At 38.3% G+C, this 23,205-nt stretch overlaps 1 protein-coding gene across 1 annotated transcript; it reads left to right on the forward strand.

Annotated features, from left to right (window-relative positions):
• Nucleotides 1–6,502: 6,502 nt before the first annotated feature.
• Nucleotides 6,503–22,326, forward strand: C4BPB (complement component 4 binding protein beta). The gene is given in 8 exon segments (XM_044000112.1): nucleotides 6,503–6,883; nucleotides 7,439–7,573; nucleotides 7,576–7,611; nucleotides 12,138–12,320; nucleotides 14,431–14,445; nucleotides 14,448–14,523; nucleotides 20,772–20,895; nucleotides 22,148–22,326. Coding segments are annotated over 8 exon segments (801 nt in total). The 5' UTR covers nucleotides 6,503–6,825; the 3' UTR covers nucleotides 22,322–22,326.
• Nucleotides 22,327–23,205: the final 879 nt, after the last annotated feature.

Here is a 23,205-nt window from a genome sequence, read left to right on the forward strand (position 1 = left end):
AGCTTTCCCCATTTTTATTGATGGAACCATGATCCTGTCTTTGTAGTCATCTAGTTTCATAATGTTGGAACCATCATGGCTCTTTCTCTCCTTAAACCCTCCTCTCCAATAAATTTCCAAGTTTTGCTGGTTTTCCAAGGTTTACATCCACAACTTTAGGATCCTTCCTATTTTCTCCACTCAATGAGCCCATATTCAGGCCCTCATCACCTCTCTCTTAGATTATCACAAGAGCCTTCTAACTGGTCTTCTTTTTTTTAAAATAAACATTTTTATTTAAAGTTCTGAATTCCAAATTTTATCCTTCCTTCCTTTCCTCCCCTTCCCCCTTCCTAAGGCAACAATCAATCAGATATTATTTATACATTACCATATTAGCCATTTTGTATAAGAAAACTTGAATAAAAGTGAAAAATTGCATGCTTCAGTTTGTGTTCCATCAATATCAGTTGTTTCTTTGGAGGTGGATAATATGCTTCATCCATCATTAGTCCTTTGGGATTGTCTTGGATCATCGTGTAGCTGAGAATAGTTGTCACAGTTCTTCATCAAACAATATTGCTATCACTGTGCACACCGCTCTCCTGGGTCTTCTCACTTCACTATACATCAGTTCATACAAGTCTTTCTAGGCCTTTCTGAAATCATCCTGCTTGTCATTTCTTATAGCACAATAATATTCCATCACAATCACATAGCACAGCTTGTTTAGCCATTCCCCAATTGATGGACATTCCTTTGATTTCCAATTCTTAGCCACCACAAAAAGGGCTGCCTTAAATATTTTTGTACAAATAGGCCCGTTTCTCTTTTGGGGGATGACTTTGGGATAAGTGTGCACAGTTCTATAACCTTTTGAGCATAGTTCCAAATTGCTCTCCAGAATGGTTGGATCACTAACTGGTCTTTCTGTTTTAAACTTGAAGAAACAAGACAAAAGAATGTTTCCATATACAGAGAAGAACAAAAAAAAGGGGGGGGGCAGTATGTATGAAAATAAGCAGCTGTTAGATGCAGCTTATTTTTTAAAAAGTATACCAGATATCCCCAAAGTCTTAGTGCAGGTGTAAGCTATTTAAGCTATTGTAGCTTAAGACTGAACTAAGACTTAGCACATGTCTTCAAAGTCATCCTGCTTGTCTATTTCCTCTGAAATTTTATGTGCTCTTCTGTATATATTTTTAAAAGCTTCAATGATTCCCTTCTGTCTTTTCTTCCTTTAAAAAAATCAACCTTATTGCTAGTTCCCATCTCTGCTCAAAGTAAAAAAAAAACAAACCATAATTACTATAATAATAAATGTAGTCAAGTAAAGCAAATCCCTATATTTGCAATGTCCCAAATATATCTCATCCTGCATCTTGAGTGCATCAGTCCTTTGTCAGAAGGTGTTTCCTCCTCAGCTCTCTGCAGTCTTGGTTGGAGTCAGATTTCTTAAGTCATTCAAAATTGATTTTCATTACAATGTTATTGTTAGTGGTTCTGATCACTTCATTCTGCATGAGTTGACACAAGTCTTCACAGGTTAATTTGAGACCATTTCTTTTGTCATCCCTTATAATGCACTGATATTCTATTCCACTAATATACAATAATTTGTTTAGTCATTCATCACTGATGGACATCTCTTTAGTTTCCATTTCTTTGTTACAATAAAAAAAGAACTGTTATAAATATTTTCTCTTTAAAAATAATATTAACTAGTGGTTTGTTTACTTTATCCATTTTTAAAAGTTTCTAGTCTTATTTATTCATTCAATAGGTATTTTGTTTTCAACTTTGTTAATAACTTCTTTGAATTATATAATTTGTACTTTGGTGCTGAGTTGATGTTTCTTAATTTGTTTGTTTTGTAAAACGGTGCACACTCAATTCCATGCTTTGTTCTTTCTCTTTTTGTTGAAGAAATTGTTTAGAAAACAAATTTTCTGTTCAGGATTGCTTGAGAGAAATTCTAAAAATGTTGTCATATCATCTTGTTATTTTCTTTGATGAAATTCTCTGTTGTTTCTAAGAACAATTCTTAGGGGCAGCTAGATGGCGCAGTGGTTAAAGCACCGGCCCTGGACTCAGGAGTACCTGAGTTCAAATCCGGCCTCAGACACTTGACATTTACTAGCTGTGTGACCGTGGGCAAGTCACTTAACCCCCGTTGCCTAAAAAAAAAAAAAAAAGACAAAAAAAACAAAGAACAATTCTTTATGATTATTTAGTGTACCACTAATTTTTAACCTTTTCAAAGGTCCTTCACAGAATATAATTCTTATTGCATAGTGGTTGGAAAAATTGTGTTTAATGCCTTTTATTTTCTGCATTTTGTGAGTTTTTTATGCCCTAATATATGGTTGATATTTGCCCACAGATTTCTGGATATTTATCTGTGCATATCTGGACAGGCAAAATGCATTTTCTCTGTTATTTTGCCTTGGATTTCCAAATCATTTATCACTTTGATGCCTTTTTTTACTCTTGTGGTAACAGCTGAGAGATAGCTGGATAGTTCTTCCACTCACTGTACCATCTTGAGAACAGTAGTCACAGCTGCCAAATTGATATTCCCAAAGCTCAGATCTGATCAATTCACCCTCACTCTCAAAATGCTTTGTAAAATATTTCTTTCATATTATGAAATTAACAGACATCAATAAACATGGACATATCAATTTACAAAGAAAAACAGAAGATGATTGTGTGTGATACTGAACTTTTATTATGTACTGTTTTTGAAAAAATATATAATAAATTTAAAACAATAGTACTAGTACTGTCCATGTCTCTGTCCCATTTTGAATTTCCTTCTCTTTTCTGTACATTTTAAAAATGTTTCGTTAATGCTTTTTTCCTTCTTTTTTTGACATCACTATCAAACTTATCCATTCCCTGTCCCCACCACCTCTTTCCTACCCCTCAAAAAATCATTTGTAGCAAATAAGTACAGTTAGGCAAAACAAATCCATATATTCACTGTTTCTAAAAACATCTCATTCTCCACCTCTAATATTTAGTATTATCTTATTAGAAGTAGCAGACATAATTCATAATCATTGTTTTGGGGGTAATGATTGGTCATAGTGTTGAATAGATTTCCAAATTTTTTTCCAAATTGTTTTCATTTGCATTATTTTAGTCATTATATAATTTTCCCTTGGTTCTGCTTACTTTACTCTTCATCAGTTCATATAAGTCTTCCAAGTTTTCTCTGAAACTATCCCTTTTGCATTTCTTCTGATACAATAATATTCCAGCATATTCATATACCATTCCTTATTCATCTATTCTCCAATTGATTCAAAGATACTTTGATTCCAGTTCTTTGCTATAACAAATAGGGCTGCTGTAAATATTTTTTATATAAGAACCCTTTCTTTATGTCATTGACCTCTTTGAGTTATAGGTATAGTAGGAGTATTACTGGATGAAAGAGTATACAGTTTAGTGACTTTTGGGGTACGTTTTCAAATTACTTTCTATGATGGTTGAACCAATTCATAGCTCCACCAATAATATATTAGTGTTTATATTCTCCCACAGCTCTTCTAACAACTGTAATTTCCCACCTCTTCTTTGCCCATTCTAATAATATGAGTTCTTTAAATTTGCATTTATTTTATTAGTGATTTGAAGCATTTCATATGATTGTTTATAGCTTACATTTCTTTTTATATCTGTATCCTGATACATACATACATACATATATATATATATATATATATATATATATAGTTTTTTTTGTTGTTGTTGTTTTTTGTTGTTTTTGTTTTTGCTGGGCAATGGGGGTTAAGTGACTTGCCCGGGGTCACACAGCTAGTAAGTGTCAAGTGTCTGAGGCCAGGTTTGAACTCAGGTACTCCTGAATCCAAGGCCAATGCTTTTATCCACTGCGCCACCTAGCTGCCCCTATAAAGTTTTAATAATATTTTATTCCCTTCATTACATGTAAAATAATTTTAACATTTGGATTTTTTCCTAAGTTTTGAGTTCCAAATTCTATCCATTCTTCCCACCCCTCTCCACTCTCTGAGACAGTAAGAAATCTGATATGTTATGCATCTAAAATCATGTAAAACATTTCCATATTAGTCATTTTGTGGAAGAGAACTTGAAAAAGGAAAGACAAAAGGAAAGAAGGAAGGAAGAAAAGAAGGAAAAATAAGTGGGAGGGAGTGAAAAATAGTATGCTTCAGTCTGTATTCAGATGCCATCAGTTCCTTCTTTGGAGCCAGATAACATTTTTCATCATAAGTCCTTTGGGATTGTCTTGGATTATTGTATAGCTGAAAATAGTTAAGTCATTCAAAATGTCTTGTATCTTTTTACCACGTGTTGGAGAATGGCTCTTATTCATGTATATAATGTATATGCATATGTATTCCCAATATATTTTAAATATCATGCCTTTGTAGAAATTTCCTGCAAAGACTTTTCCCCAGTAAATTGTACTTCTAATTCTAATTGCATTGATTTTGCCCGTATAATAGTTTTTCAATTTTATATAAAGAAAATTGTCCATTTTATCTTTTACAAACATTTCTCTATTTTGTTTGATCAAAAAATTTTCCCCTATCCATAGTTGTAAAAGTTGTCTTTTGTTCTCTTTTACTCTAATTTGCTTACAACTTGACTTTTTGTATTTAGGTTGTATATCTATTTTAAGCTATTTGTGATATATGGCACGAGGTATTATTTTTGGTTTTTTCTTTTGTTTTGTTTTGTTTTTTTGGTGAGGCAATGAGGGTTAAGTTACTTGCCCAGGGTCACACAGCTAGTAACTGTCAAGTGTCTGAGGTAAGATTTGAACTCAGGTCCTCCTGATTCCAGGGCCAGTGCTTTATCCAATGTGCCACCTAGCTGCCCCCATGAGATGTTATTCTAAACTTAATTTCTGCCTGATTGCTTTCTAGGTTTCCCAGGACTGTCAAAGAATGAATTTTTAGTTATGTTCTTGTTGTCTTTGGGTTCATTGCACACTATACTCAGCTGATTCTAGATCTTGTTTACCTAATCTATTCCATTGATAAACTTTTTATTTTAACCTAGTACCAAACAGTTTTGATGATGACTGCTTTATAGAATACCTTGATATTTGGTACTGATAGATCCCTTTCCTTGCCAGTTTTTAATATTTCCCCTGATATTCTTGACCTTCTGCCAGATGCCCTTAAATATCTGCTTCCCACTTATATTTCTAGGAATATTTCATATGTCTCCCCTTTATACATTCTCTGTTCTGGTTAAATTGTTCTCCTGTTTACACAGAACATTCCAACTACTACCTCCTTATACTTCACCAGGATTACCTCATGTCTGGAATATACCTGCTCTTCACCTCTTGCCTTATAAAATCCATTGATTTTCCTCTGAGCACAGTTCAGGTGCCATCTTCTTACATGAGGCTGCTTTTTTTCTTCAGGGCAATGAGGGTTAAGTGACTTGCCCAGGGTCACCCAGCTAGTAAGTGTCAAGTGTCTGAGGCTGGATTTGAACTCAGGTCCTCCTGAATCCAGGGCCAGTGCTTTATCCATTGTACCACTGAGCTGCCCCTCAGGCCTTTCTTTTTTCTCCCAGTTAATAGCACTCTCTTCCTCTAAAATTATTTGAATTACCTTCCCTTTATTAACTTTTGCACATGTGTCGCCACTCCCCAGAATTTAAATTCTATGAGAGCAGGGACTTATTTGGTCTTTGCCCACGTGTCCCCATCTTATAGCTCAGGGCCTTGCACATAATAGAAAATGAATAAATAAATGCTTATTGATGTGAGGTTGTTTAATTTAAAGTTTTCATTCCACTTCTACTTCCTTGCAAAACCCTTAACTGCCCTGTTGTGTTGCCAGAAACTGAGAACTCTTTCTAAAACACTCAGGCTTCCTGTTCCTGAGGCTAAGGCAGAGTTTCCTTTTCTATCCAGAACATTCACATGTTTTCAGTTCTAGCCTAGAGCTGTTCTCTCCACTCACCTCCCATTGAGGTTTTGTTGTCTGTAACTGGACTATAGAATAGTTTCTTCCGAAGAATCCATCTACGCTCAGTCTTGGAAAATCAGGACAATAGTTCATTGTAGGATTTTGGAACTCTCATTCTTTTAAACTTCCCTGCTTCCTCTTTTGGAATAAAATGAATAAGAATCAACAGGATGCAGAGATATGACCCTTTGCTGGAAGGTTGCAGATTTCCACCAAATTTGGGTCACTCTCCTTGCTAAAGAATATCTTCTTTTCAGTAGAATCCAGCCTTTCCAGAAAGTTGTGGTGATAATTGGGGGAAGACCAGGAGGCAATACCCATAGGGTACCACCCAGGAAAGAGACAGAGATAGCACACACTTTGCTTCTCCACCCTTCCCCTTTTCGCCCCTCTCATGCCAACTTCAGCTTCTTTATTCCTGACCTTTCATCAGATAGGGGTAGAACACAGCTATTGGCAAATATTGACAGAGGTCAATAGCTAGCCCAAGGACTAGGTCTATGAAATGAGTCTAAGCCCAGGGTACAAAGGTGATGGTCAGTCATTGGTTCAGTGTTCCCAGAAACCAGGTATTTCCACAAACTAGGTTTTGTTTTGTTTTGTTTTGTTTTCTTCAGTGAACTTGGCTGCTTTTCTATTCCTTCATATTTTTGCAAGGCTACCTTTCGCTTCAGGTCTTGTATCTGGTATTTGCTCATTTTCTTCTTAGCAGGACATTTTCTTGGAATAAGTGATCTTTAGATTTCTCCTCTAGTAAACTCACAGGAAAACAGAGATCTGGTCTGGTCCCATATAGGAATAGACCATCTGCATCTATTGCAAGTAAGTGCCTTGGCCAGGATCCCAATCCTGAAACGACCAGATGAAGCTTTGGCTTATGCCCTGGATGCTGGCAGCATGGGTTCTCCCTGCCTCAGTAGGTAAGTGTATTTCTTCTCAACCTGTGCTGATGGAATATGTTAAACCAGACTTGGGTATCGAAGGACCTTCCCAAGGGCTTCTTGCCTTGCAACATCACAGCACGTAGAACCTCTGTTCTTGTAGGCATGTGGTAACTATTATAAAGCTCTATCTGAAGAGGCAATTCCAGATCATTTATCCTCATTCCCTGAGATGGGGTTGGGGAGGGAAGAGAGGGAGTGGGATTAAAATGCTACACTGCAAGATCCTGATGACTAACTGATTTCAATTAGGCTGGGAGGACCTTGAAGCTGAGTTCAGTGAAAACTTGATGCTCTTTTGATACACATGAAAGTAGAAGATTGCCCTGGATTTGGAGACCCATTATAGAAAGGAGGGCTAGGGGTTGGGGGTGAAACAGATTGAACGGATGAAGATTTGAACCAGCATCCAAAACCTCTGTCAAGTGGGAAGCTGGATGCACCAGAGTGTAAAAACCCGGTGAGGGTGTCACTTCTTCCTGAGTCAGGAGAGAGTGAATCTTGAGTGATGTCTTTTCCCTTTCTCTCCCACAGATCATTGTCTTGATCCTCCTCCAGTCAACTATAGCATTCTTGTAGCAACAGCTATAGAAGGAAGGTTGCTGGTGACCTACAACTGTATAAGGGGCTACCATCTGGTAGGGAAGAAAGAGCTTTTCTGCAATAAAACCTCTTGGAATGGGACTCCCCAAAACCCATCTGTCTCTGTGAGTTTGCTTCTCCTGTCTCCATACTCAGACTTATATGGAAACGCTAACAGAGAAAATTACTCTAGCTAGAAGAGACCTTAAGAAATCATCGAGTACAACTCTTAGACAAACTGTACCCAAACTATACAAGAAAATGTTATATTTATATTTCATATGTATATGTCTCTTTTTAAAGATTTCTAGAGGTGAAAATTCATTAATTAGACACAAAGCAGATAGTCAATAGCTAGTCAGTGAATCAAATTAAGTATAAATTTTGATTATAAATTCTTCATTACATTGAATGGAATGTGTTTTTCTAATTTAAGCCCATTCCTTTTTGGAGGGAGGGGGTTCATTGTAGAGATAATAAACAATTACTCTTTGCCTTTTCCCTTTATCAACCATTTAATTAAGCACATACTATGTAGTGACAATTATGTTGGACCTTAAGGAGACAAAGTACCGCCACCATACACACACAAAGAGCCCCTGTTCTCAGGGAGATTACATTCCACTGGCAAGGGGTGGGGGGTAGGGAGGGAGACATATACAGTGTTCACAGGTAAAGTAATACAAATATATACTAGTCAAATCATAGTAATTTGGGTAGGGGAGGACTATTTGGGGGAGGGATCAAGAATGACCTCATGTAGGGAGATTCCTTAAATTGAGTTCTGATGTGAATTAGAGGGTCTAAAAAGTGGGAATGAGGAAGGAGTGCACTCCAGGTATGGGGGAACATCTGGGTCAAGGTATGGAGATGAAATGGAATGTTGTATGTAAGAAACATCAAGGTGGGCCCATTTGGCTCGAATATAACTAATATGAAGGGGAGTCATATAATTAGCTTATAAAGATAAGTTAGAGGCAGATTATGAAGGGCTTTAAGTGCCAAACAAAGAACTTTTATGGCAAATTGTGCTTGTGCATGCTCTTAAGTAGGGAACAGGCATTTTCATTACACATCCTCACAGATTTCTGGAAGCAGGCTCACCAAATCTCTATATGGGTTGATAGCAGGCAGAACATATTTTACATGCACTAAAAACTGGCTGTTCATTGGCGAGTCTTCCTTTTCCCCATGTATTTGATCCTAAAGACCATGGAGGAGCTTCTGGGTATCTTTGAACCAGGAGATGACATGTTCAGACCTCACTTTAGGAATATCTTTCTGGTCACTGTGTAGAGGATGGATTGGGGTGGGGGGAAGGAGATTTGGGGCAGGAGGATTAATGAGGAGGTTGCTGCAAAAGTTCAGGTGAGGAGTGATGAAGATCTGGTTGATGGAGGTTGTTGCTCATATGAGTAGAAATAAAGGGACAGATGTTAGAGATATTATAGAGGCAGAATAGCCAAACTTGCCAGCTGAATGGATATCAGTTGTGGGACAGGGCTGGAGAGAGTGAAGATTTGTAGATGTTTCTAAGGATTTTGAACTTGGATGACTGAAAGGATGGTGGATCCCAAACTAATAAGCTAGTCTCAAACATACCAACTTCATAAGAACATAAGATCATAGATTGAAATCTGGAAGAGGTCTTTGAAGTCTCCTTAACCTTTCCTCCTGTGACCTTGTTTAGACCTAGTAGTCATTTGTTATTCTTATTGGCACCCTTTTCAGTTTTTCTATACTCAAGGACCTGTGATTTTCATCAGCTTAGGAGCTCTTTTCACCAATGAAGACTCAATGTAGATAACATTCTCAGTGACTTAGGAAATACATTTTAGGGAATTGCCTGAAGCCCAATGAGGTTAAGAGATTTGTCTAGGCTTTCATAGCTAGTAAGCATCAAAGACAGAACTTGAATTCATGTCTTCCTGATTCCAAGCTCTTCCTATTACACCATATTGATTCTATGCTTACACAGATAACAAAAATAACAGAATGAATGACAGAGCAGAAAAATCATTGAACATGGAGTCACAAGCCCTGGGTTTGAGTCTGAGCTATGACATGCTACTAGATGGATCAACAAGAACTTATTAAGTACTTACTGTGTTTTCAAGGGGCATACAAATGCCAGACACACAAAGAAAGACAGACAAAAATCTAATCCCTTTCACCTCCATCAAGGAGCCTACATCCTAATGGTAAGCACCACATGTAAATAACTAGACATCCATCTATCCATCTCTCTATCTCTCTATGTATCTATCTATCTCAGATGAAAGGTAATCTAAAAGCAGAAGGCATTAGCAGAGAAAGGGTCCTAGGAAAACCCTCCTTCAGAAGGTGGACTTTGAGCAGTCCAGAAGGAATACAAGATCAAGATGAAGGGGTGGAGTAGTCTAGGCATGGCAGACAGCCAATGAAGGCCCCTGGGAGCCAATGGGAGACAGTGTTGTGTTCTAGGAACTACACGGAGGACAGTGACACTAGCGTAAAATCAGCGGAGGGAGTAAAGCATTTAAAAACCAGAAAAACCCAAAGCACCCAGGTTATGAAGGTTTTTTAATGCAAAAAGGAGGACTTCATATTTTATTCTGATGGCAAAGGGGAGCTGCTAGAGCTCACTGAGAAGGGATGCTATGACCTACACATTGGGAAAATCTTTTTGACTGAAGAGTGAAGGATGGATTGGAGTAGGGAAAGACTTGAGGCAGGTCACTGTAGGTAATGAACACACAAGGTGATGAAGGTATGAACAAGGGTTTGGGCTATAGACAGAGATGTTGGTGAAGGTAGAGACAATAAGATTTGACAATGGGCAAGATATATGGAGTGAGCATAGCAAAGAGCAAGCATGACACTGAGTGTTTGGTCGTTAGTGACTGAGTATGGTAGTGCTTCATCAGTAATAGGGAAAGACAGAAGGGGAAAAGTTTTGGGGTTAAGGAAACAAATATATATATGTAATTGACATTTTTATTTATAGTTTTGGGTTCCAATTTCTTCTTCCCTCCCTCCCCTCCCCCTCCAAGAGGTGGCAAACAATCAGATATGGGTTATACATGTATAATTATGAAAAAACATACCATATTAAGACAACCAATATTTATTTTTTTAATTTTTTTGACATTTTACAATTTTATTTAAATGCAAGTTCAATTTAGTTTTCATCCACATTGACTGTCTGTAAGCTTTTGAAGTGGTGACAGGCACATAAGTAACCAAGGCATACAGTTTGTTTGGTGAATCTTCATCCTCATTGCATTTCCTGGACAAATGCACTTGGATACATTCCTTATTCCTTTGGCCCAAACAGCTTTGTTGAGTCTGGTGTCAATGTGTACATCTGGAGTTCCCATTTCTTTCATGGCAAATTTTCAGATTTCCTTGAGAGCACGAGGAGCTTGCTTTTTTGAAGCCTACTCCATGAATCCGCTTGTGAATGTTGATGGTGTATTCTCTGGTCACCACCTCATTGATGGCAGAGCGTCCCTTCTTTTTCTCTCCACCTTTCTTTGCGGGAGCCATCTTGCCTGGGACCTGGTTGGAAAGGAAGCGCAACCAATATTTATTAAATATTTACTATGTGTCAGGTACAATGCTAAACACTAGTCATACAAATACAGGCAAAAAAAATACCTACCCTCAAGGAGCTTACAGTCTAATACAGAAAAATAAAACTCAAAAGGGAGCAGAAAAATAGGGGGACAGGAAATTATCTATGCAGGGGTACTATGTCTTGGTCTAGAGAGTCTATAGCAGAGCTGGGAAGGGAATGAAGGATGGTTGGCCTGAGCCCTTCCCCAAAATGGAAGCCCAGAGAGGAAGTCACCATTGGGAGAGAAAAGTGCTGGAAGAGCAGAGGAAGTACCAGAGGTAGAAGGTAGCTAAGGCATGGTGGCGAAACATAGAGAGTCAGATAACAAATTCTGTTTTGAACATGTTGAGTTTGAGGTGTCTATCTATGGAGCATTTAATTCTAGATATACAAGAGAATAGGTCACTGAACCTTTCTGAAGCTCAGTTTACACTTACTAGCTGTGTAAAGCTGACAAATCACTTAACCTCTATTTGCCAGTTTCCTCACTGGTAAAATGGGAGTCATAATAGCACCTACTTTCCAGGGTTGTTGTGAGGATCCAATGGGATAATAATTGAAAAGCATTTAGCATAGTGTCTGACACATACTAGGTGCTATATAATGTTAGCTATTAGTTACTGTTATTTCCTCATCTGTAATAATGGGTACATATTTGCACTATTTCATGAGGTTATTGTGAAGAAGCTTTTTTAGCTTTATGAACTGCTATATTGATGTTGCTAAGTATTCATGTTGCTATCAGTTCTGCTCTGGTCAGTGTTAGAATACTGGAAAATATTTTGTTCAGTTTCTTTTAATTATAGCTATAATTACTGATTGATATTCATCATGTGGTCCACTACGACTAGCAGGTCCTTTTCTGTCTTATTTTTGCTAAGCAAGATTTTCCTTCCTTCTATTTCTCTGCTGCTTGCTTTTTGACTCTAAGCACTCTTGCTCTTGTTCATTGCTTTCTATCTTTCCCCCAAAGATGCTAGATACCTTGACCTTAGTCTCTTCTCCCTCCCTTGGTATAACAATTTCAGAGTCCCTGTCTATTTCCTCTTTTAGTGGGTCACTGTCCTAAACCTGTGTTGGTTAATGGTCAACTGAATTCCTCAAAGCTGGAGCCTGTTTCTGAGGAAGAAGTGGTCACCTTTAAATGTAACACTGACTATATCCTGAAGGGCAGTAATTGGAGTCAATGCCAGATGAACCACACCTGGACACCTTCCCTTCCCATTTGTGTAACAAGTAAGTTCAAGGGAGACAACATTGAGTCATAACAACATTGCTATTAGGTTGGTGGAATCTATCTGGGCATTTGCTAAGGACTGGATACCTGACCATGTGCCATGACACCTCTTCTACCTTATATCTGGGAAGGTGAACTATAATTGTCTAAGGAGCTAAGCAGGCATCAGTCTCAGAGTAATCAGAGGGTGGGTGCTATGTGATAAGAAGTTTCCAAACAGGCTCTCTTGGCTGAGTGTCCATCACTCCTTCTCTTGGATAATTTCCTACTGTCCCATCATAGGGGCCAAGAAAATGACAATTTCTCCTGCAAAGACTACACTCTTTGGATTGATAGTTTGTCTTTTCTATGGGGTTGTCTGTCCCTTTCCCACATATGCTTCATACTTACTACATACAATAGATACCCAAGAAGTTTGAAACAAATTATTTTTTATTACAGTGTAAGAGCATCTTCAGGCACAAACAGTATTAATGTTCAGTGTACACAGTCCAATTAACTTGCACCCACCCCAAAGAATTACTCCACCTCTTTCAGACTCTAAATTCTCCATTCCTACTTAGGTTAGCAGCAGAATCTGACTCTAACCTAAACATTTCAGGTCTTTTTCTTACTAATTCAACCCTTTACTTAATCCCATACCAAAGTAGAGTTCTTTTGCTCAACTCTATAGATCCTTAGAGAAGTGAGAGCCTTTTTGTCTGGGTCCCAGTTTCCTCCCCCTCGGTTTCATGTCAGTCAAAATAAATTTCCTTGAAATGACCTGAACCCCTAATTAAGTTAGAGACCCCTGACGTTTTCCAGTAATTCCTTAACTTTTCCTTTATTTGGTAATGCATATAGCATACTACTTACTTCATTTAGCTGAATTTCTAAGCTTTTAAAAACTTATTGTATGTTTGGTTGTTATATCATCTTCACTTCCAAATATATCCCTTCATTTCAACTATTCAGAGGACCAGCCCCTGTTGGATCCACCAAAAAAGAATTTTAAAAAATTATGACAAATATGACAAAGTATGCAATGTTAGACACCCATTGTCTTTCACCTCTGTAAAGAAGCAAAGAGGGGAGGCAGATGGTATTTTTTCATTTCTTCATTGAGACTGAATTTGGTTATCATAATTACATAGTGTTAACTTGTTTCCATTTTCATGGTTGTATTCATTGTGTAGATGGTTTTCCTGCTTCCCCTTTCTTTACATCTCAGCATCTGTTCATATGCTTTTCTGTATTAATCATTTTCTATGGAACAGAAATATCCCAAAATGAGAATGATAGAAGAGATAGGTTCCATCCTCCTTTAAGCAAAAGTGGATGACCCCTTGCTGGGTATGCTACAGTTGGGATTTCTTTCGTGTATGGGATGGACTGGATGTCCCTGAAGTATCATCCAAAAATCAAAATCTGTGAACCAGCATTTCTATATGTTTCTGAATCACAATCTTTTTAGCCAATCCAGCCCCACTACCAATCAATAGTGAACCTGCAATCCTGACCAGCACATGGAATCACAAGTTTGAAAACTCTTGAAATAGTCTTGGACATCATCTAGTTCACCCTCTCCCTGGACTCACCACTTTCACTTGTACAGATGAGGAAACTGAGGCTCAATATTTCTCAAGATCACATAGCTAATAAGTGGCATAACTGTAACCAAGGGTCTCTTGATTCCTACCCCTATTTTAAGGCATCTCTCACCCCACATTCTTACTGCAACTTCCTCTTTCAAAGGATTACATCTATCATAATCTCCAGTCCCAAGTCATTACTTCTGAAGTATATGTGCTCAATAAATGTTCGGTAAAGGAATACACTAATGAATGAATAACTATTAATTGCCTCTGTATTGGGTTTCTGCTTCTCTTTTGCTGGCACTAGCCAGGTTAGATATAGTTCCAAATTTACCCAATGAGTTTTTGGGAAGTAGTTCTGATTCATGAAAAATTGAGACTTGGATTAAAGGGGAAACAACAAAGAACACCTTTTGTACACATATGAAGATTTAGGAAAGCAAAAGGTGATGAGGCCAGGTAGCCCCAGTGCCTAGGATTGGCTTTTGTAGCTTGCTGTAATGTTCACTCTGGCATGCTCTTCTTCTTTTTTAAGGACAATGCAAACCTCCCCAAAGCCAGGGCACGGCCACTTTAAAGGAAAAAACTTCAATTCAGAGTCAAACATTACTTTCTACTGTGATGATGGGTAAGTCAGACATCAGGCTCCTAGCCCATTATGGCTGATAATAGTATTAATAAACTTGCATTTCTATAGCACCTTAAGAGTTTGTGGTTTGCTTGTTTGTTTGTTTCATAGAGATCCGTCTTCATAAAAATATTTTGGGTTGGGTAATGTGAATACAATTATCTCTATTTTATAAATAAGGAAACTGAGCCCCAGAGAGGTTCTGTGACTTTCACATGGTCAGTCACATGGCCCTTAAGTGTAAGAGCCAGGACTGCTATCCAGGTCTTCTCTTGACTCCTAAAGAGATTTGCTTTCTCCTATTCCATGCTGGATCTCTCAGGTTATAGGAACATCAGGCCCCCAGGCATTATTTATCTGCATCCTGTCAAGATTCATTCACCTGGAGCTTGTGAAGAAATGGCCCAAGGAGAAACATAAAGTCCATACCTGGGCTCAACTTTATCCCTTTGGACTCTTACTTTCTCTACCTCAATTCTCCCTGCTCTTTCTTGGCTCTGGAACTGATCTGTTCCAGTAGAATCACTATCTAGATCTCTCCATACTTAGTGGAACAGAAATCTGATTATCTGTTCCAATTAAGGCATAGAAGAAGGGGGTAGCTAGGTGGCACAGTGGATAAAGCACTGGCCCTGGATTCAGAAGGACTTGAGTTAAAATCTGGCCTCAGACACTTGACACTTACTAGCTGTGTGACCCTGAGCAAGTCACTTAACCCTCATTGCCCCACAAAAAATTAAATTAAATTAAAAAAGACATGGAAGACATCTAATCCCCTCTATATTCCACTAAGACAAACTCTTTTACTTGTTTTAATTAAATTTTATTTCCTTAATTAACAAGTTCAATTTTCTTTTCCTTCCACCATCCCCCCCACCATTAAAAAAGTGAAAACCCCAAACCCTGGTAACAAATATTGTCAAACAAAAATTTCTTGCACCAACCATTTCTTTTTTTTTTTTTTTTGGTGGGGCAATGAGGGTTAAGTGACTTGCCCAGGGCACACAGCTAGTAAGTGTTAAGCATCTGAGGCCAGATTTTAACTCAGGTCCTTCTGAATCCAGGGCTGGGTGCTTTTATTCACTGTGCTACCTAGCTGCCCCACACCAACCATTTCTAAACCATGTCTCAATCTGCTCCCTGAGCCCATCACTTCTACGATAGGAGGTAGTGAACATACTTTATCATGAGTCCTCTGGAATCATGGATGGTCATGTTATTGATCAGCAGTTTATTTTGTAGTGTTGTTGCTATTGTATAAATCATTTCCTTTGTTTTGCTCACTTCACTATGCATCATTCTAGACAAGTCTTCTGAGGTTTCTCTGAGACTTTTTCATAATTTCTTATGGCAAAATAGCATCCCATTTTATTGACATGATTTGTTTCACAATTCCCCATTTGATGGGCATTGTTCCTTCCTTTGTCACTACAAAAATAATTGATATAAATATCTTTATACATGTGGATCCTTTCCATTTTTCTCTAATGTATTTGGGATAGAGGCCAAGTAGCAGTATCACTGGATCAATGGGTATATATGTTTAGTGTAGTACTTTTGAAGGTATTGTTCCAAATTGTTTTCTAGAATGGTCAGGTCAATTCATAGCTTTACCAAGAATGGATCAATGTTACCTATTTCCCCATACCCACTCCAATATTTGTCATTTTCCCTTTTTGTCAACCTTGCCAACTGGACAGACATGGTATAGAATCTTAGAGTTACTTTCATTCCCATTTCTGTGATTAAAAGTGATTTGGATCATTTAAAATACGACTATTGAAAGCTTTGATTTCTTTTTTTGAGAACTGACTATTCAAGTCCTTTGTACATTTTTCAGTTGGGAAATAGCTCTTATTGTTATAAATTTGAATCCGTTCCTTATAAATGTTGGAAAGGAAACCCCTATAAATGAAACTCACTGAAACGATTCTTTTGCCAAAAATTTTTACCTGCTTCCTTTCTAATTTTAACTGCATTTTTAGTTTGTGCAAAAGCTTTAATTTTTTTTATGAAATCAAAATTCTATATTTTACCTTATGTAATTTTCTGTAACCCTTGCTAGACCATGAACTTTTCCCCTATCCATGGATCTGAAATGTAATGTCTTTTGTTAAGGGCTAAAATTCTAGCTAGTCTGTCTAAAATATCTAATGAGTGGTCGCCAATAAATTATAAGCTTTAGCAAGAGTTAGGCTTTTAAGCATTTATTAAGGAAAACAAGAATTTGGTAAAGAGAGAGAGAAAAGCCTAGATTCCTATCTATTAAAGGGAGAGCACATTTCTAGCTCCGCTCTCCACCAGAGTCCAAAGGAAAGAGAGCGAGACTGAGCGCCAGTCTCTTCCTTCCTCCTCCCACTCGCCCGCGTCACTTCCTTTTCCCAAGAAAAGACTCCTGGTCTTGCCCTCAAAGACCTTCACTTCATGGGTGGAACTCTTCTACAGTAAGTCTCCAGCAGGTGGCGTCATTCCAATCGTTACACTTTCTTTTCTTTCTTTCTTTCTTTCTTTTTTTTTTTGGTGAGGCAATTGGGGTTAAGTGACTTGCCCAGGGTCACACAGCTAGTAAGTGTCAAGTGTCTGAGGCTGGATTTGGACTCAGGTCTGCCTGACTCCAAGGCTGGTGCTCTATCCACTGTGCCAACCTAACTGCCCCCCAGTAATGTCTTTCTAATTAGTTTATGATATTACCCTGTATGTCTAGTCTGGTATCCGTTTAGATCATATATGAATATATTGTATGAGATAAAGTTCTATACCTAGTTTCTGCTAGACCACTTTCTAGGTTTTCCATCAGTTTTTGCCTAATAGGAAGTTCTTACACCAGTAGTTTGGATCTTTGAATTTATCAAACACAGACTACTAGGTTCATTTGCTTCAATATGTTGGATACCTACTTGTTCCACCTATGACTTTTTCTCTTTCTTAACCATTTCAAAATGATAAAACTATGTTAAATAAACTATTTTTTTGCAGGGCAATGAGGGTTAAATGACTTGCCCTGGGTCACACAGCTAGCAAGTGTCATGTGTCTGAGATTGGATTTGAACTCAGGTCTCCCTGAATCCAGGGCCGGTGCTTTATCCACTGTGCCACCTAGCTACCCCAACTATGTTAAACATAAAGTGTTTTACTAAGAACAAGGGAAGAATAAAGAAATAATATATAATCAAAGAACACAGACAAGCTTAGGGAGAGGTTTGTGATCTTCATTGGGCTCATATTTCAGATTTACTGCTATAACCGTGCACCAATAACCTGGGCACGATTTCTCCCTTGTCTATGACATGTCTTCTTAGTGTCCATGTGGCCTTATTGGCATCGAGAATACTGGGGAGAAATAATGGGCTTGGAATCAAGGGAAACCTGGCTCCAAATCCTTCCTCCATCATTTACTAGCCCTATGACAAGTGGACAAGCCACTTCATCAATCAATCATCAAGTATTTATTAATTACCTACTATACACCCAACAAACATGATTTTGAGGATTGTAAGGGATTTCAGAGATCAGTTAGTTCTGTTACTCATATGCAAAAACACTAGCATAACTGACTATGGTCAGCCAGACTCTGCCTGAAGACCTCTAAGAAGGGAAAAACTACCATCTCTCAAAAGATAACTAGATGGCGCAGTGGATAAAGTGCTGTGCCTGCAATCAGGAAGATCTGAATTCAAATCTGGATGCAGACACTTACTAGCTGTTTGACCCTGGGCAATTTTTTTTTCTTTTTGCTGGGCAATGAGGGTTAAGTGACTTGCCAGGGTCACACAGCTAGTAACTGTCAAGTATCTGAGGCTGGATTTGAACTCAGGTCCTCCTGAATCCAGGGCTGGTGCTTTATCCACTGCACCACCTAGCTGCCCCCTGGGCAAATCTTTTAACCTTAGTTTCTTCCTCTATAAAATGAGGATAGAGAGCCCTAATACAGAATTATTGTGAGAATCAAATAAGAGAACTGATCATTGTAAAGTGCTTAGCCACAGTACCTGGTACCTAGTAGGCACTATATAAATGTTTATGTATTATTATTATTATTATCATTTAGGTATATTATTAAGCACTATCAGGCAGCTGGGTGGTGCAGAGGATACAGTGCCAGGCCTGGGGTCAGGAAAACCTGAGTTTAAATCTGGCCTCAGACGCTTACTAGCTGCCTGACCCTGGGCAAGTCACTGAACCCTGTTTGCCTCAATTTCCTCATCTAGAATGAGCTGGAGAAGGAGATGAAAAACCATTCCAATATCTTTGTTAAGAAAACTCCAAATGGGATCGTGATGAGTCAGACATAGTTGGAATGACCAAAAGACAACAAATTAGTCACTAGGGATAAAGAAGATGAACAAATACAAAGAATAAAATATGCCCTTCTCTTACATTTCAGCATAAGAGAACTTGCATTCCAATGGAGGAGGAAAAGTACAAATAAAACTTACACAGCACTAAAGTTAATGAAAAGAACAGCAACAAAGCTGTTAACTATCAGATCATTCAGGGAGGCACTAGCCATTGTGGGAATGGGGAGAGGCTTCTTGCTTGTCTGAACACCATGTTGAAGGAAGAGAGGATCTAGGAGGGAGTGTATTCTAGGCATAGCAGATAGCCAGCGCAAAGGATGGGTGATGGAGTGTTGTGTGCCAGGATCATAGAGAAGGCCAGTTTGACTGGACTGCAGAGTGTAGGAGAAGGAGTAATGTTCAATGAGAGAAATTGTTGGAGTAGAGAAACAGCAAGATGTGTCAATTGATTGTATATCTGGGGTGAGAGAGAATGAGGAGTTCAGGATCTTGCCCAAGAATTGAACCTGGGGGACTAGAGAGACGGGAATAGAATTTCAATTTCCTTATCTATAAAATGGGGATAATAACACTGTAGTGCAAGAGTTCCAAATCTTTTTTGTGTGTGTGTTTCTTGACTAAACTTGAACCCAGGTCTTCCCAACTCCAGGCCTAGTACCCTAGGTCTTGTACCACCTTGCTGTCTCTCATCTGCATTTTATTTAATGCATATTTAAGGCATTTAGAAGAGATCCCTTAGTCTGAGGCACTGGAGTTATAGGGCTGAGAACCCTCAGAAAGTTTATTCAGTTTGCAGCTGAGTTAAGATAAATAGGCTTAACTCACTCGAGACACAATGGTCATCTCTCCTCTGGAAATAAATAGGTTCATAGTGTCGTGTGGCTCAAATCTGGGGTGCGTGTGTGTGTGTGCATGAAGCACTTTCTAAACCTTCAGGTGCCATATAAATGCCAGTTCTTTTAATAGTGGACTGATTGCATTAGGTCAGCTCCACTGAGGAGACAGAAACAGATTTTTTTCTCTTCCCATTTCAAAGGGTCCCATTTCATAAGTTCCCATTTCTTGACTAAAAAAACTTCCAAATCTTACTTTATTTCCAGAGGAGAGATGACCATTGTGTCTCGAGTGAGTTAAGCCTATTTATCTTAACTCAGCTGCAAAATGAATAAACTTTCTGAGGGTTTCTCAGCCCTATAACTCCAGTGCCTCAGACTAAGGATCTCTTCTAAATGCCTTAAATATGCATTAAATAAAATGCAGATGAGAGACAGCAAGGTGGTACAAGACCTAGGGTACTAGGCCTGGAGTTGGGAAGACCTGGGTTCAAGTTTCACCAAGTACATGACTTGGGTTTAAACTTCCATTTGAAAAGCCCACAAAAAGAACCCCTAGCTCTATGGAAGATAAAAAGGGTTTCCATATGCACAAGAATATTTATAGAATCTCTTTTTTGTGGCCGAGAATTAGAAATTGAAGAGTTACCAATCAATTGGGTAATGGCTGAGCAAGTTATGGTATACAAATGTGATAGAATACTATTGTGCTGTAAGGAATGATGAAGGGAATGATTTCAGAAAAACCTGAGAAGACCTGTATGAACTGATGCAAACTGAAATGAGCAGAACCAGGAGAGCAATCTAAAAACAGTAACAGCAAAATTGCAAAACTGGGCAGGTCCTTAACCTCTGTTTTCTTAACTGTAAAATGAGGATAATAACACCTACCTCCCAGTGTTGTCATGAAGATCAAATGAGAAATATATGTAAAGTGCCTAGGACAGTACCTAGCACATAATAGGTGTTATATAAATGCTTATACCTTCCCCAAAACATTTATGGTTGTGTAGTGTCCAAGTGTGCATTGGGGTACAGGGGGATTTCCTACAGACCTTGCAGGATACAGAGGCCTCCACTGTCACTAAGCATGGCTGTCATTTCATTTTTGGTTCAGATACCAGTTAAAAGGGGCCAAGAACCTGCAGTGCATGGATGGGGAATGGAGTGATGAGCCCCCGATTTGTGAAAAGATCATGGAAGCCACTACAGAGGCCCCAGTAAAAGTTGAGAAGGAATCAGTAAGTAATAGCTCAACCTCATCTTTGGGCATAGTGGAGCTTGCAGATATACAGGCTCGTACAAAGAGCAATCCCTGCAACCCAGGGTTTCTAGGTGTCCCTGTTCATGAGTATCCTCACCACCAAGGCAGAACAAGATGCTGGCTGGTGTTCTTATGGTGACCAGGGCTTGAGGTGTCATGGTTTTCCTATCCCTAATTGCAAAGTCATGAGACCAAATTTGAAATGAAAACCCAACTTCCATGGGTTCTATGAAATTTCCATCTATCAAATGGTCTGAAAGAGCCTAATGTTTCTTGCTTCTGAGTTGTTTCTGTCCTTCCTGGCATTTCTGTGGACATTTGCACCATCTTAAATATATGTAGGCAGTGTTGTCCCTAACAACAACTTCTAAATCCCCCTCAAGCTTGGAATCTAAATGACACAGTAGATAGATGGATCATAAGATCATCAATTTAGAGCTGGAAGGGAACTTAGAGGTCATCTCCTCCAACCCTGTCATTTTACACATGAGCAAACTATGTTCCAGAGAAGTCCAGTGCTTTGCTTAGATCATACTGGCAATAAGTAGCAGGATTCAAACCTCTGTCTTCTGATCCCAAATTTTACATTCTTTCTACCATACCACACTTCCACAAACATCCACTGCAGGAATTCTAAATGAAAGGCATTTTATTTTAATGGAGACTTGCGGTTAAAAAAATTTTTTTAAGACCAGTGCAATTTCCCTTACAGATTTTTAAAAATTACCTTCCCTTCTCTTTGAGGTTCATTTTCCTGATCTAAAATAAAAGGAATGGACTGATGATCTCCAAGGTCCCTTACAACTCTATTATTACATGACAATAGCAAAAATCCCCTTGAGAGTTTCTGAACTTCTGAGGCACTATTCAAGGAAGTTTCCATTTACTAATGATTGTGTTGTTGTCCAGTCATTTTTCAGTCATGTCCAACTCTTCATGATCCCATTTAGAATTTTCTTGTCCAAGTACTGGAGTGGTTTGCCATTTCCTTCTCTAGCTCATTTTACAAATGAGGAAACTGAGGCAAACAGGGTCAAGTGACTTGCCTGGGGTCACCCAGCTAGTAAGTGTCTGAAGCTGAATTTGAAATATGACGATGAGTCTTCCTGACTCCAGACCCAGTGCCCAATCCACTGCCCTACCTAGTTATCCTAATGATTAGCTGCTCCATTTGAGTAATGAACCCCCTAGGACTCTCCCAGCATTGTAATGTTACCTTCTTTCCCAAGTGTGCATTTCAGGAAAGCAACAACATTTGTGAAACTGTACAGAGGTTGATGCAGTGTCAAAAAGGAAGTGGAAAGACACTAGAAGAACTGAAATACTCCCTGGAAATCAAGAAATTCCAGCTGGAAAAAATAAAAGCTGTAATAAGCACAGAAATAAATGAGAGAAGCTTTTGAATACACTTTCTTTTTTATTCTGAAATTCATTTATAATTTATCTGAACTTTTTTGGTGTCAGCATAATTATTACTTTTTTAAAGCATAGAGACTTTCATTCCCCAAATGATAAATGGTCAAAGGACATGAACAGGCAATTTTCAGAAAAGAAACAAAAGCTATCTATAGTCATATGGAAAAATGTTCTAAATCACTATTGAGTGAAGAAATACAAATGAAAACAACTCTAAGGTGCCACCTCACATCTATCAGATTGGCTAATATGACAGAAAAGGAAAATGACAAATGTGAGAGGGGTTGTGAAAAATTGGGACACTAATACACTATTGGTGGAGTTGTGAACTGATCCAGCCATTCTCAAAACAATTTGTAGCCCCAAAGGGCTACAAAACTGTGCATACCATTTGAACCAACAATATAATTACTAGGTCTGTATCCCAAAGATATAGAAAAAGGAAAAGGACATATATGTACAAAAATATTTGTAGTATCTTATTTTGTGGTGGCAAAGAATTGGAAATTGAGGAAATGCTTATCCATTGGGGAATGGCAGAACAAGTAGTGGTATATGATTGTACTATAAGAAATGATGAGCAGAATGCTTTCAGAATTACCTTTCTAGATGTACATGAACTGATGCAAAGTGAAGTAAGCAGAACCAGAAGAACACTGTACATAGGAACAGCAATATTGTATGATGATCTGTTGTGAATAACTTAGCTATTCTCAGCAGTACAATGATTCAAGGACAATTCTGAAAGGACTCATGTTGAAAAGTGCTATCCACCTCCAGGGAAAGAACTGATGGAGTCTGAATTAATATTGAAGCATACTTTTAAATTTTTTCTTTATTTTTCTTTATTTTTTTAAATTGGGGCATGTCT

This window comes from Dromiciops gliroides, chromosome 4 (assembly GCF_019393635.1).
Source record: "Dromiciops gliroides isolate mDroGli1 chromosome 4, mDroGli1.pri, whole genome shotgun sequence".
Lineage (NCBI taxonomy): Eukaryota > Metazoa > Chordata > Mammalia > Microbiotheria > Microbiotheriidae > Dromiciops > Dromiciops gliroides.